The sequence below is a fragment of the Bemisia tabaci genome, chromosome 3 (assembly GCF_918797505.1).
Source record: "Bemisia tabaci chromosome 3, PGI_BMITA_v3".
Taxonomy (NCBI): Eukaryota; Metazoa; Arthropoda; class Insecta; order Hemiptera; family Aleyrodidae; genus Bemisia; species Bemisia tabaci.
The window spans coordinates 42,958,783-42,973,475 of NC_092795.1; the positions used below are offsets into that span (position 1 = coordinate 42,958,783).

The 14,693-nt window shown below is 42.7% G+C and overlaps 1 protein-coding gene across 2 annotated transcripts in view; it reads left to right on the forward strand.

Annotated features, from left to right (window-relative positions):
* LOC109037603 (uncharacterized) overlaps window positions 1-14,693 on the forward strand; it is a 75,736-nt gene that overhangs the window by 40,624 nt on the left and 20,419 nt on the right. For both annotated transcript variants that reach the window (XM_072298409.1, XM_019052363.2), the window contains exon 2: window positions 13,507-13,999. In XM_072298409.1, coding sequence (XP_072154510.1) covers window positions 13,634-13,999 — 366 coding nt within the window. In that variant the 5' untranslated portion in view covers window positions 13,507-13,633. The remainder of the gene's footprint in view (window positions 1-13,506; window positions 14,000-14,693) is intronic.

Below are 14,693 nucleotides of genomic sequence, written 5' to 3' on the forward strand. Positions count from 1 at the left end.
TCACAAGCAGAAGGTTGAGGAACATGGTTGGGTTACATTACTACATTACTACATGGTTGGGTTACATGAAGGACATTACTTCACTTTCAAGAAAGCTCATCTGGTCAACCCCACATTGGGAAAAAATGAGTCCGTTCGTCAGAGAATTGTGTTTTGATGCTGTATTCTTGCAGATCAACTGAAACTAATAAGATCTGTCCAAACAGCAACATTCTACGTTGGATATTAACCGAGATATTGCGCCGTGAAAAACTCATTTATGATGTCATCCTCCGCGGTAGTGCACTACCGCGGTGGATGACGTCAAAAACCCGAATTTTCAAAGGACGATATCACGGGTAATATTCAACGTAGAAAGTTGCTATTTGGACAGATCTTCTTATTTTCATCTAATCTACAAGAATTAAGCATCAAAACACGATTCTTTTACCAGCACAACTGGCCCATTGACTTTCAATTTGCCGTCAAGGAGTTGAGTAACTGAATCAGTTGCTGGAATCTTTTTTCATCATATCCATAATTTAAACTACGTGAGCCTCCCTTAGATCTTGATTTAAAGCATCCTATGAGAGTTCATGATTCAAATTTCAACGATGTTTTTTTCTCTAATTTGGCTACCATGCTTCAGGCGGATCAACTGAAATACGAATTACCGTACAATACCCGCCGTGCGAGCTGACGAATTTATCATTGTGAATTAGGGGGAGGGGCAGGGTGGGAGGGGGTGCACCCTCTTGCAGACGCGCCCCGCCAGTAATTGTCAATACGTCACGGTCCGATTCTTGTAGGCCTATCGATGGAAATCGGTTTTTTATCGCAGTGCATGTTTTATCAAATCTATCTTTCCTCAATGGAGGCCGCTGGAAAGCTCCTCGTCACCAGCCTTTTCTTGAAAAGTCTTATTGACCTAGGCATGAGTAATGATATGGAGTGTGTTTTCAACGCGTGCATGGCTGAACTTTTTTCCTTTATTTTTTTACGCACACATTAGGTCTTACTCCATCCTTTTTTTGCCCGTCACGTAACTTCCACGGCTTCAAGTCTTCCAAGATTTTTTGTCCAATCAGAAGCCATCAGAGTTTTTCCCCATGACTTTTTATGAAAATATTTATTTATGGGAAATGGGAGAGAGTGATGGGAGGTACAATATCAAAAATACTGACAGAGATTGACGAAAGAAGCAAGGTAGAATTACTGCCGTGCTAAGCAAGAACGCCGTAAATCCATCAAGATTTTCCCTCGTATTTTGGAACTTAACACGTCATAAAATTAAAACTGTTTTACCCATTAACCTTAAATTTCCAGGTAAAGTTCTTGATAGTATTTGCAAAAGAATTCTGTAAAAACATTGTCCCAAGGTACACAAGTTTTCCTGCTATGATACATCGTTTCCAAAAAATGTGCAATGGCGTTTACGTCGTTTTTGCGTTGTACGGCAGATTAATACACGCGATTTTGAACGATCGAGGCGTGGTAGTTCCCGCGTTTGTCATTTAGTATCCGAAATGGGAGGAGAATGATGCTGCTATAAAAAGTGAATTACTTCAACTTCCGGTCAAAATTTACATACGACTTTTACGTACCCGGGTTTATCACATTTTCCTCTACGCCGTCCCGCATTTTTCTACGGCTGAGCACAGTGCGATTTTCGGGTATGCTGGTTCGCCGGAGGGGGAGGCAGGGGGAGCGATGCGTGTGGGAGAGGGGGGTGCATTAACGCATGCATTTATGCAAACCATAGCCACGATGCAAGGAACATGGAAACGGAGCCACCCTAAGCCCAAAACCGGGCGCAGTGCCAGTGCACGGTTGCGTAGCACGGTTGCGTAACTGCACATTTAATATCGATCGGTTTTAATCGGCGCAACATATTGCCCACAAAATTTGGCAGTGCTGTTTTGCAGTTCGTGATGGGTATAATTACAACCGAGGACCATGCCGCTTGGTTGCCGCAACGAAGTTCTCCCTTCCAATTTTCACTCTCTATGTTTCAAGTATGCTTTTGGAGGGTGGCAACGATAAGTTTTTTAGAAACTTCAAGAATTTTTTTAATGAATTCTTCAACATCTCATCGCCTTTGAAGTATGATAGTGGGGAGTGGATCGCCAATATATAGTTCAGATCATGACATGTTTTTCGACCTTTCAAAATGGGCAAATTTGTCTGAAAATTGAAGTTGTTTTTTGTTTTTAAACGTTTTGATGCATGATTAAGGATGGGCACTTCCATTAATCATGGATTATTTAACATTGACTCGAAGCAGGCATACGCTGAGTCTCATTATGTGTTGAATTCGATTTAGTATTTTCCTCGTTCTGAACATTGGTTTATGACCGTAACTCAGACTTATAATTGCGAAATTAAACTTTCTCGAAATTATGGACCCTATCAAAAGAAAAGAAGCTCCCAACTTACGTCCTCTTGACTTGGTTTACTAATTTTACTTAATTTAAAGAAATTCGTTTATTTTCAAGTTAAAAAGCCGACCAGGAAAAACAAAAAAATACGGATGAATTTTCGAGCTTATTTTGCTGTTTGGCAGCATTGCGCGCCTGGCGGATGGGACAGCCATTGAGGCAAGCATATTCTATGCAAATATCGAAAGGTCATTACCTATGTTAATTGTAAAAAAACAAAGAGAACGATAGGTGTTGACAAGGAGGGCCGAGGAAAGCTTTTCTGTTGCATTTCTCGATCGCGTAACACTGTTGCGTGTCGAACTTCTAACCGAGGCACTGCAAAATTTGTCATTTTAATTTTTTTTCCAGATATTTTAACTGCACAGAAAAAGTTATTTTTTAAGACTGCGGACTTTATTTTATAATCACGGATGTAAGCGAGTTCAAACTACAAGGATAATTTCTGTCAAATTTTAATGCAAATGTGACCACTTCTTAATTAATGGCAAAACTCTGATAATCACAATTGTAATGTGGACGTGACTTTTTTACTCACGATACACTGAGAGTTCAGACACTTTTCATCCGCGATCTCAACTTCCTCATAGGTAATATCGTCGCACTATATTCACGCGGGGATAGTGTGGATTTAGAAAATTGACGAAAGAAAAATTATTAAGGCAGGACTTTGGGTTTTTGCAGTTAATTCTTAAATAACCAATCAAGTTTCTCCTTTCTCTAAATACACAAATCAAGTTAAAAACATAGTGATAATTCACTTTTAATATTTCTCCGTCCAAATTGGCGGAAGGAGAGGCTTAGCCGCGCAGCTTGCAATTCGAAATCAAAACACCACCGTTACGCGTAAATCATAACGTGTCGCTTTAGGTAAAAACGCAGCATGAACATTCAAACGTTGTCAAATTTATTTTGATAAAATAAGATCTTTTTAAGTTTGTGCGATTTTTCTCTTGAATTTCGCGTTTATTTTATTCGGGATTTCATGCAGTGCATCTGAAAAAACTCAAGGCAAAATAATCATTATCCGTCTCACAAATAAATACGTCACGGAAGGAAATTTAGCAACATTCGAGTGCCATACGGCGTTTTGCCATTCAGCAGTGTGCATTTTTTTGTGCAAGTCCAATTAAAACGCAGTGGGGAGAAAAAAAAGCCTGAGGCCGAACGACAACAGCCGGCACATGAATACTCGTTTAAGCACGTGCACTGCAAATATCCGAAAATGGGCCGACAGCACTGGGACCGAGGCCGCGAAACGGGCCCAGCGGAGGGGATCGGGGAAAAAACCCGAATCGAAAAAGGCAGGAAGAATGGGCGAAAAAACTGCGCCGAAACAATGCCCACCGCCGCGCGCTATCTCCAGTTGCATTGAAAACTGCAGCAGCTCGATTCATGTGCAAATTGCATTATTCCCCTGAAGCCCTCCCCTCGACGTTAACCCTTTGAAACGGGCCGGATTAAGCGCAACCCCTTCGCGGAGACCAGTTTCTTCGAACCGGACCCTGGGACAAGTGGGACCCCGCAAAAAAGCGGCCGAGAGAGAGAGAGAGAGAGAGCGACAAGCCCAGAAAAAGGAAGGCGCGAGAGAGACAGAAAACGGGGCAGAGCCGGGAGTCCCGCGGGATCACGAATGCAAAATGACGGGCATTGTGATGCCAGTGCAATTATTTCATTTCGAGCTTAACGATTTTCTTGATCGGAACTTGTTTCGTTCTTTTTCTTCTTCCTTCTTTCGTCCCTTCGCGTCGCGTAGGTTCGTTGCTCGCGGTCATTCTATGCTTGTATTTGGATGATGGGTGTAGGCTGAGTGCACTGAAAAAATAAATGCTCGGTGTATTTACTAAAAATGGTTAAAATACAAGAATTCAGGTCTATTTGATCCAATTTTTCTGAAATTATACCTTTATGAATTGTAATTTTACCGAAAATCTCGTAAACATTATTGACTTTGTTCGGTAATTTTACAGTGGACCTCGGTAAAAACGCCAATTTTTTATCGACTGTGGTAAATTACCGATATAAATGCAAAGTTACCGGAATTGATTACAATAAAAGTGTATTCTTACCTGAAAAAAACAGTAAAATACCGTTTTAGGTAGCTTACCAGTCTGTCTTGTGAAATTCCAATATTGTAAAAAACTGAGATGGTAAGTACCACGGACGTGGTAAAACGCCAGATTTTTTTTCAGTGTGGATTTCATGTTTAGATTCTTGTATGTATACGTGTCGTAGACTTTCAGCGATCATCGGAATTTTCAAGCGGCATTCCTGTTGACTCGTCAAACTGCAATAATTTGCATAGACGTAAAGGTTTCGTTGATAAAGAACTCTTGAAGCACGAACTCGGCTTGGATCGCCTTCAAATCTGGGTGATACGATCAGCTTTGCTAGGCAGTTAGTTTAGTTGCCTATCCGAACCCAACCCAACCGAGGTCACTGATTTCACCCGCGTATGTGATAGCTGGTACCATTCATTCAAGAAATGCAAAAACGTCTGTATGAAATCCAATCCCAATAAGCAGTGCTTTCTATGTTGTTCCTTTTTTTAAATTCGTACATGTTTTTATTTAACACAAGTAGATAGAAATTTGCCGGAGATTGCGAATTACCTGCGACTTACGCACGCTCACAAATCGAAGTAATAATTAGTCGAGGTCCTAATCCTGCTACTTACATCAGAAAGTTTGATGATTCATCGAATTTTTAATGGTTAGAAATTATGAGCAGATGCTCCATTTTGCTTAGAATTTAACCGACGTTACGAGCGGGATTTCATTTTTTTTTCTCGCACGGGGTGATTAAAGATTTGTTTTGATGGGTTTTCCCGACGAATGAAACGTCGGAAAGTAGCTCAACGCGTTTGAGAAGAAACTGAAAAAAATGTGCGTCGGTAAAACTCGACTAACCTAAAGAGCATCAGTGAGTCACAAAATTGAATCTTCATGAATGATGATCATCTGAAGAGGGAAGTCAAGAAGAAAAACTCTCTTATTCCAGCTAAATTGCCGGCTAAGCGTTTTCAGCTATTTCGCACTCTGCTCGACCATGTTCTTTCCTAATATTACTATCTTCAAGTAGTTTGATCCTTAGCCAAAAAGAGAAAAGAAAGAGACAAAAGAAAAGTAAATGAATCAAGAAGGGCATGAAAGAATATAAAAAAGTAAAACATGAGGAAATATTGACTGAGTCAGTTTGTTCCCGGTCATTAGGTCTAATGGACTGGCTCTCTGATGCGCTGTACTTCGTACGTGGTTGCCGAACCGGTACAAAATACTAAATTCATCTTACTATACGTCCTTTGGCCGAGCAGGTCCTATTGACTGTTTGATACCTATCAAAAAGGCTTCAGTTTATCAGCCAATACACTTTCATTTCATAAAATAATTACACTCTCACCCCAAAAAATCAAATCCTAAGCAAATCACACAGAGACCAGCGGGAAAGCTCCAACCCAACATGCATTCGAAGTTGTTGCTGGTTTCAAGCTTGATCGGGAGCATATTTCTCTCCTGTGAATCGCGAAGATCAACCGAAAATGCCTCACGTTGAGTGAAATTTGTTGTAATTCTTCATACATGGAGTCATCATTTAACAGGAAACAGTGCACAAGTTTTAAATGTCAGGCTGCCTTCAATTCATTGAATAGGCCAATCACCCACTCATGCGCTAAAATTTTTGCATGTACGCTAGAAATCCTCGACAGCACCAGTAATATCAACTGAAGAACGTTAAATCCAGTCATGGAACTAAAATGTCGCTTGTGAGATCAAATCGTTATTGAGTGAAAGAAGAAAAATTATTATTTTTCAAACCATTTCCAATTTGTTTACATATTAATTTCCATACAAATTTTTTTTAAACCAATGGTGTGTATTTACTCAGTATTTCAGAGGTCACATTAGGTTACTTTTTCCTCTCTTCTTCAGTTTTCTCTTCTCATTATTGATCCATCAAATTGGAGCTAAAACTGGTGCGATTTGGGAGTTGCAGCCACGACGCGACGCGGTTTGTCACCGTAAAAAGTTGTCAATAGAAGTGGCCCTGTTGGCGCATAGCGGTGCGATCCTAGCGCAGCCGTCAGTCGCGCCGGTGCAGCCTGCAATAATTCAGAATGGAAAAAAGCATGAGATAACACGACGCGGGGGTCACACCCAAACCCTCCTGCCCCCGCGGCTTCCCCCTCACTCGACCTGCCCTCCCCTTATCCCCCCCCCCCCTTACGACGAAAAAAAGAAGCGAGTGGAATAAACTCAGCCGAATCGAGTGCCGTTGCCAATTTGAAACTAGAAATTAAATAAGTTTCGAGCAGCCGTATCACCCGCTGAGTTAGATGTCAAGTAGTATCCCGAAAGTGCCATCTTTGTCGATAAATTATGGTATCTGCTAGTCGTCCCTGGAAAACTTAAAGTTTTACGTCCTCCCTACGAAAATCGGAATGATGTCTCATTCGAGTCCATAACACGCCCACCTCGTCTTTAAGCATTCAACCCCAGTGCGAGCTAGTTTTTTTAAGTACTCTTCCTTAACGGAACATATCCGTGACACATTTGTAATGCTTCCATAATTGATCCGTCACGCACTCTTCGTCTTCCCACAAGATTTGTTCAAAATTAGCTTTAACGAAAAGCTTTTTTCACCGGATAGGGACGAAAAGCCCGAAATTATTTCACGTTTCAAAAATTATTGTCGGGACACCCAAAGGTTTTTTTTACATGATAAATGTCTCGTAACGCTGTACTTTAATTTTTCTGCCCCCTCGTATGGCACCGTACCTCCTGCCGTTTTACTCTAAGTGCGTCACGTAATATTCGTCTCTTCCCTGTGGTGCCCAGAAAAATTCTTTAAACTCGTGTAATGTGCATGTAAACTTTCAAACTACCTTATTCTTTTCGCTGTATTCAGAAATTCATAGAAAATGATCTGGTATTGATTCAAATCATCGCAACCTTGCTCTGTAGTTTGGGACGAAAGATATCGTAATCATTCCTCTCACAAAATATCAGGTACACTATTTTGACATTTTTGAACTTCTCTCAAAACTGGGAGGATACCGATGACATTGGAATTGCAGAAGTCTACAAAGAGCTTTGCCCTCAAAATAACTTCATTCTCATGTGTGATCAAGGGTGCAAAAATGTATCAAAAGGCAACCCCTGCACTTCTGCGTTCAACAATAATGCTTCTAGTTCGAAACAGATCTTGGTTTTCAATCGGTCGTTTGAAAATCTGATTCAACTTTCGTAATATTGGCGTAATACTTGGTAATACTTGGGAAATCTAAGAGCATGATTTTACGATCACGATTTTCGTCGGTTGTCTTCCCTCCGAGACCTTGGCGGCGCGGCGGGTGGAAACGAAACAGTATTTTTTGCCACCCCCGAAAAAGGGATTGAGCGCAACTGGCACGAAATTAATTTCAAAGAAGACTTGGACGAGGCATCAAAGGAAAGGGGTTGATGGAATTGTGCAAGAGAACAAGAGGAATCCGCGAGAGAAAAGAAAACCAGGAAAGGGTGCAAAAGGAGCGCGGACGAAGGACGAGGTCGTAAAAAAGGAGTTGGGTAACAACAAAAAAAATGAATAAAAGGCAAAGGCAAAAGTAGCAAATCCCCAAACAGCGGAAGGTAACAATGAGCCGTGACAAAGGCAACAGGAGTGGAGAAAGGATACACGTCGCGCGATCTGGGATTGGCACCAGGAAAGCATTTCTCCGAGATTTAGCCAACGACCGAAAAAAATCGAGAATTAGGTAATCGGTGCCCTGTTGCCGCTTTCCTCTGGGTTGGAAATCCGCACCCCCTGGAGGCTTCTGGAAGGACTGCGCCTCGCACGGATTGAAATCGGTCAGTTCCATGAAACCCACTCTCCGAGAGATCGTCAATGATGGTCATCCCCTTCTCCAGGGTCCGAAATTCACATCTTTCTTGGTCCTTATTGACGGAGGGTTTCCTTATACGTTTGTGAAGTGCAAACTGAATCTATATGAGAGCCTTTCCGACCAAACAGCGTATATGTCAACGTTGCTAAGATTTTGCATACATTCAACTGTTTGGTTGGTAGGGAGCTGTGTACTCTGTTCTGAAATTTGCATCAAATTTTCTTTTTATTTCTAAATATTTTGACCGAGAAATGCACAATATGGGTGATTTCGGATAGGGAAAAATAGTAAGAGATGTACAATCTTAGCGGGGTTGATCATATAGTTATCATGTGGGGGTTCTCTGATATTTTTCTTGGGAGGCTTATTACTTACTAGTGGTTTAACCGTGCTCAGGACGGGGCGCTACATTACGCGTTTATAAGTGAATATTCAATGCAGTTGATTTTTCAATCACTTCTAAATAATAACAATAATGAGTAAATGGAAAACGAATTAATCGTAAAAAGCCAAGGAACAAGTGTCGATTTTTGCTCCTCATTGCGTGTCTCTCAATCCTTTGGTTCGCCTTCAATTGCCGCGATGGCAATATGGGTTACCTGAGAGCACGAATAGTTGCGCGCAATATATTTTTTTGTGATATTTTCGCTCTGTCCTGACAAAGAACACACGTTGATTACTCTTCTAACTGCGTGTCGATAACAGCAATTAAATTTTTTTCGTGCAAATTCTCTCATTCTCGCATTTATTCGCGCGGAAGTGTAAAGTATGGATTATCAGAGGTCATCGACGTTAAATATTATCAACAGGCTAACCCAAAATTTTGACAACGAAAAACTTCACTTATAACATGATAGGTTCATCATGAGAACGTGGAACAATAATGTATTGATTCTCAGCGCTGAGAGATCATGTGCAATTTCGACGACACCTCGATTGGCAACTATGGATTCGCTAGGGTTGGGATCGTCTGAGCCGGGTCCCAGACGCTCAGCAGACATCGGTGGTGCAAAAATCCACAACCCCCGGGCCGGCTTCGGCGGGGCCCACCACACCCCCCGCCCCCCGCGTCTGGGCCCACCTCGCCATTTCACCGCGAAGCCAAGGTCGTCGGCACGCAGGCGCAGCACGCAGCATCCCCAACCAGCCAGCCAGCAGCGTTTAATCATCGCAATAATCACACGGCGAACACCAGCCGCCCGCGCGGGGCAGAGGGGCTCGCAGGGAGGGAGGGCACAATACCATCCACCCTCGAAAGTGCATCAGTCTGAGCCCTGCAGCTATTTTGAAGGAATTTCGGAATCGGTCCCCCCGCCACGCCGCACTATCACTCTTTCCCTCTTTTGCAGTCGCCTGACACATCCCCCTGTCTCTCTAAAAATAAATCGCGAAGAGTATTTTCGCCGGCTGTCCCTCCCTCTCTCTGCCACCACCGCCGCTGCAGCGCTGAGTCATCGACCGCTCGGCGCTTCTTCCGTTTCTCACCCTGCACTTTTTCCATTCCACACTCGCTCCGCATCAGTGGCGTGGCGTGAATTGCGATGTATCGATTGTTATGCCATTTAAACCTATGGTAAAGAATCGATTATTAAGGTGTTCGCTGCGAACACCCTGTTTATCGATCCTTTTCCGCAGGTTTAAATGGCATAACAATCGATACATCGCAATTCACGCCACGCCCTCTGCTCCGCATCGCTGACTTTCCTCCTTTTTCCATTAGATTTTGGCTTTCGGTTCGTGCGCGGGGCCCTCTGGAAGACGTGGGAAGTTTTCGATCGCGAATCGGGGAAAGTAATTAGTCTCTGTCTAATCCAATAACGCGAGTAGGGTTGCAGTTCGATCTTGAAAATCGATACCTCGCTCCACCCGATCAAGTAAAAATGAAAATGAAAGCAATCGCAAATGCATTTTTCCCCGGTAAGTTAGAAATTGAATGCAAGGTTTCTCTAATGCACGGTTGTTCAGGGGTCTCCAAAAGGTGCATCGTGGAAATTAGCATCTACATTCGTGACTCTCCTGTCTGTTGCGTCGTCAGTATTCAAAGGGGGTGGAAGTGACTTCATCCAGTTCGCCCGCCCAGACTTTCTTTTTCTGCGAAAGAATTAGAAAGTTCCAACACCGGAAACGAGAATTGTTCGTACGAAAGTAATTTACCCTTTCATACTTTTATGCCGTTCATGAAAGATGTTCATTTACTCTAAAACAATCGAAATCATTGAAATTAGATACAGTAAAATCGAAAAATCGGACTAACTGCTCCGCGACAATCGATGCACCCCCCCCCCCCCCCCATGACTACGCGACGTCTTACGGATGATAAGAAACCAATCGACCAACCCCGAAGTCCTTTAGGTCTGTACGTCAGCGACAGCCAGTCGATCAAAAACCACCCCTTATCTTCCCTATAACCCATTAATAGGGATGAACTCTCACTTCCGCGTCCAGTCGATCAAAAAACGGACGAACTCCCCTCATCTCTCCTTCAACCCTTAAACAGGGGTGAACTTTCACTTCCGCGTGCGCTGAGCTCGGGCTTGGTTCCTGATCACCTGACTGGGCGGAAACTCGAAAAAATCGTGAGGATCCGATGGAAACGGAGGGCAGTAATCGGTGTCTGTTTTCCCGGAGTTTGTCAGAGGGGTTGCGGTTGCGGGCGCGGGTGCGGGGTCATCAACCCTCGAATTTCGCGGACGAAGCCCGGTCCCTGATGGGCTTCGGCTTCGGTGCCACGGCGCACAATGGATCGAGTCAATCAGAGTGGTCGGACATGCAATTTTTGACTAAAACTGAAAATGTTGACGTTTATTTCGTTACATTTCGAAATGTAAGGGGTGCTTTCAGCAGACAATTTCACGAGAAAACCAATGGAACCTTTTTTAAAACCTCAAAGTTTTGCATTAATTGAGTTATAAGCGTTTTAAGTTTCCAAATTTTGTCCGATCTCTCCTATTGATTCGATCCATTGTGTGGCGTAGCGCCCCGATGCCGGTGCCCAGCAGCGAAAACGCCCGTCCTCCGATTGTTACGCAGTATTATTTACAGGGAGGGTTATCGCCACCGCGCCGCATCGCCGAACGGGCCCGCGGCAGGGAGGAGGGTCCACCTCCCCTCGCCCCGCTAGCTGCGCCCCGCGACCCCTCGCCTTCCGCGCTGCCGCCAATTCTGATAACGTCCGACCTTTGTTTTTATTTTTATTCTTTTTAGCGGTCGCCTTGAAAAGTTCGATGCAAGCGACAACGTCCCTAGTCGAGGAAGATATCGGTGGGGTTTGAGCCCGCGAAGCGTCGGTGAATTCTACATATTTGTACAATTTAATTAATATTTTCTTTCGGGCTGGGACTATAAAAAATCCTGAAATAAGTTAAAACGAAATTAAAAATAATTAAATAAAAAAAATACGTGAAAGAATAAAAAATATCTTCTGTGGCTCTTAATATTCCAAGAATTTCGGCAACCGAAAAGATGTCTCTAAAATTGAAACTTAATTCATTTGGAAAAAAATTCGTCGTCGTTTCCATCATCCTTGTCTTATCTGAGTGCACATGCTACTTACGTAAGTTAGGGAATTTATCATCAACCCTTGTTCAAGTTTTATGAACCTCGAGTTCAGATTAGATATTATCTCTACATCCTTATTTCTAATCAACTTTTTTCACAATGTAACTGAAAAAATTTCTGACGTAAACTTTTGTCAGTACATTCTTCATAAAAACATAAACAATTCACCGATTATTTTAATACATTATGTTGTTCAGTCTTGTGTTAAGCATAGAAATCAAGAGAGGAAATCTGGAATCGCGAAATGCAGTTAGGCTCACTTAGTAATTTGATTCACGATGGATTACTTTCAGATGTGCAAAGGGCAGAAAGAGACCCTATTAGCATCATTTTAGGGACTCTAAACGTAAGCGGTAATTTTGGCAACGCAAGGCCGCACTTAATAAAAGCTTCGGGAGGTTAGATGAAAAAACGATTTCAAAACTACATGCTACATTGTTACCTGCCTCGACACCAGGCGCGTTTATCGTCGCTCCTGTGACGCGAAGGGCGTATCTGAATCTCACGTGAGCCCTATTGTCCCTGTAACTCTATGCTTTCCGCGGCCCATGTGGATCTAGAGATACGCCCTTATATCAGAAGGGCGACGTTATTTGTTTACCTTTTGTTCGCCCCTGCAATATGCACCCATTCATCTCCGAGTCGCGTTTCTTGCAATTCGCGATGCGATTTTTCGGCCCCTATCGCGATCCCGACCTCCTAATTTCGCCCTTCCGCATTTGCTTCCCGTTCCCAGCGTCCTATCGAGAAAGGCCAAGGGTCTCAAGGGGCCAAGTCGTCTGATATTCCTTTGTCTCCACGAACCGTGTAAATTCGCCGGTAAAATGGTAGATTTTTTGCTAATTGGCCATTGATATACCAACGTCGCATATCCCAAGAAAATGTAATTGTCAGAGTCGGCGAGCACTCAAAATCTGAAATGCGAGCTTGATTAACCATGTATTATGATTATCAAGTGCAATTGGGTGACATTTATTGTTTTTGCTCAGTTTGCCATTCAATTCTTTGCGCTTCGCGCCCGAAGCATTTCGGGGGTTGGACCGCGAAGCGGTCAGTGGTTGCATACCTACAAATATTTTGAAATTGTCGCTAACTTATTTCCTCCGTCGACGTTTTTAAAAGTAACGGTTTTCATTGCAAAAACAACAGACTTCGCCCTAAGTACACAAAACCCCTATTAATTTTATCGTCAGTTTAAAGTCGCTTGGATCTTGAGTCCAGCGAACACAAACAAAAAATAACAATATCGTTAAAAACATCGACAAGAAAGAATACTCTTGATTCAATCCGCGTTTTCCTTGAATCGAAGAGCCGAGCCTCTTGATTTAGGTGGATTTCCTTTTATTCAAGCAAAAATTCCGATTGAATCAAGAGTACTTTTTCTCGTCAATTTTTTTGAGAGCCTGGACTCTAGATTCAATCGATTTTTCCCCAGTGATTCTTCAAGGTAACAACTTGATAAGAGTGCCCAGATTTAGAGTGATTTCACAATTATAAGCTCCATAATTTGTAGCGTTAATTTCTAGAGACCTGCTTTTTTTTTATTATTATTGATTAAATACATAGAGGACTACAAATACTTATGTATTAACCCTACGTATACTGTAATGAGAAACCTGCTAATTTTGTAATTTGATCTGTGTGTTACAGAATGTCGACGGAAAAGTATTAATGTTGGCCGGTGGCAGCAAATTCATCTCGATCCTCAGCTCGAATCCAGACTCTTAACTCGGTCAGGATCTGAAAAGTGTCAAAATTGCGTGAAGGAGGAGCCAAGATGGCGGCGCTGCAGCAGTATTGTCTGCGCTGGAACAATCACAGGTCGAACCTGTTGACGGTGTTCGATCAGCTCCTTCAGAACGAGGCGTTTACCGACGTGACGTTGGCCTGCGAAGGTGGACTCTCAGTGAAATGTCATAAAATGGTGCTGGCCGCTTGCTCGTCCTACTTCCAGAACGTCTTCACAGAGCTCCCTTGCAGGCACCCCGTCGTCGTGCTCAAGGATGTCCGTTACTGCGAAATCAAGGCCATCCTCCAGTATATGTACCGCGGAGAGGTCAATGTTCAGCAAGATCAGCTCGCCGCTTTGCTCAAGGTCGCCGAGGCTCTCAAGGTTAAAGGACTCGTCGAGGAAAATAGCCAGGTACAAATTTTGCCTACAAGGATTTCTCCTCCTTTTTCTCGAAACTCAAGGCTTCAAGTTCTATGTCTTTAAGTAAAATTTGAGAACTCCCTTGGTGCATCTGTAAACCAAGAGATAACTTGAAGGAGAAAGTCACAGGAGTTCTAAGGACTTTCTGAAAATCAGTGGCGTAGACAAGGGGAGGGGGTCCAGGGGGTCTGGACCCGCCCCCCTAAGTCTCGTTCATTGTAACTTTTTTTTTACTTTTGGAGGGCAGCGACATAAAATATTATAAGCGACCTAGACAAAATATTGTAAATGGAACCCACCTTTAAAGAATTCCCAGCTACCTTGAAAATATCGTCTGAGTCATTTAAAAAGATGAGAAGATAAAGGACCAATACGTGTAAAGTAAAAAAGTGAATCTATAAATGGAGACGGGTGCATGAACGATACAGTTAAAATAAGTACCGAGGTAATAATTACCGTAAAAAAGGTAAAATAAGTACCGTTTTTTATTAATTTTAATCAATGTATTTTAAAATCTCAACTAATAAGTACTCTCTCCCCCCTTATTCTCCTTTTCGAAACGCACACATTTCTTATACCTTGTTATCTTTCTTCTAGAAAAATGGTCATCTAAGCTAATGCCTGGTTGTGCGGTCGTTGGTTTTTTTCTCTCTTTTGCGACTCGATAACGTAACACACGAATGCT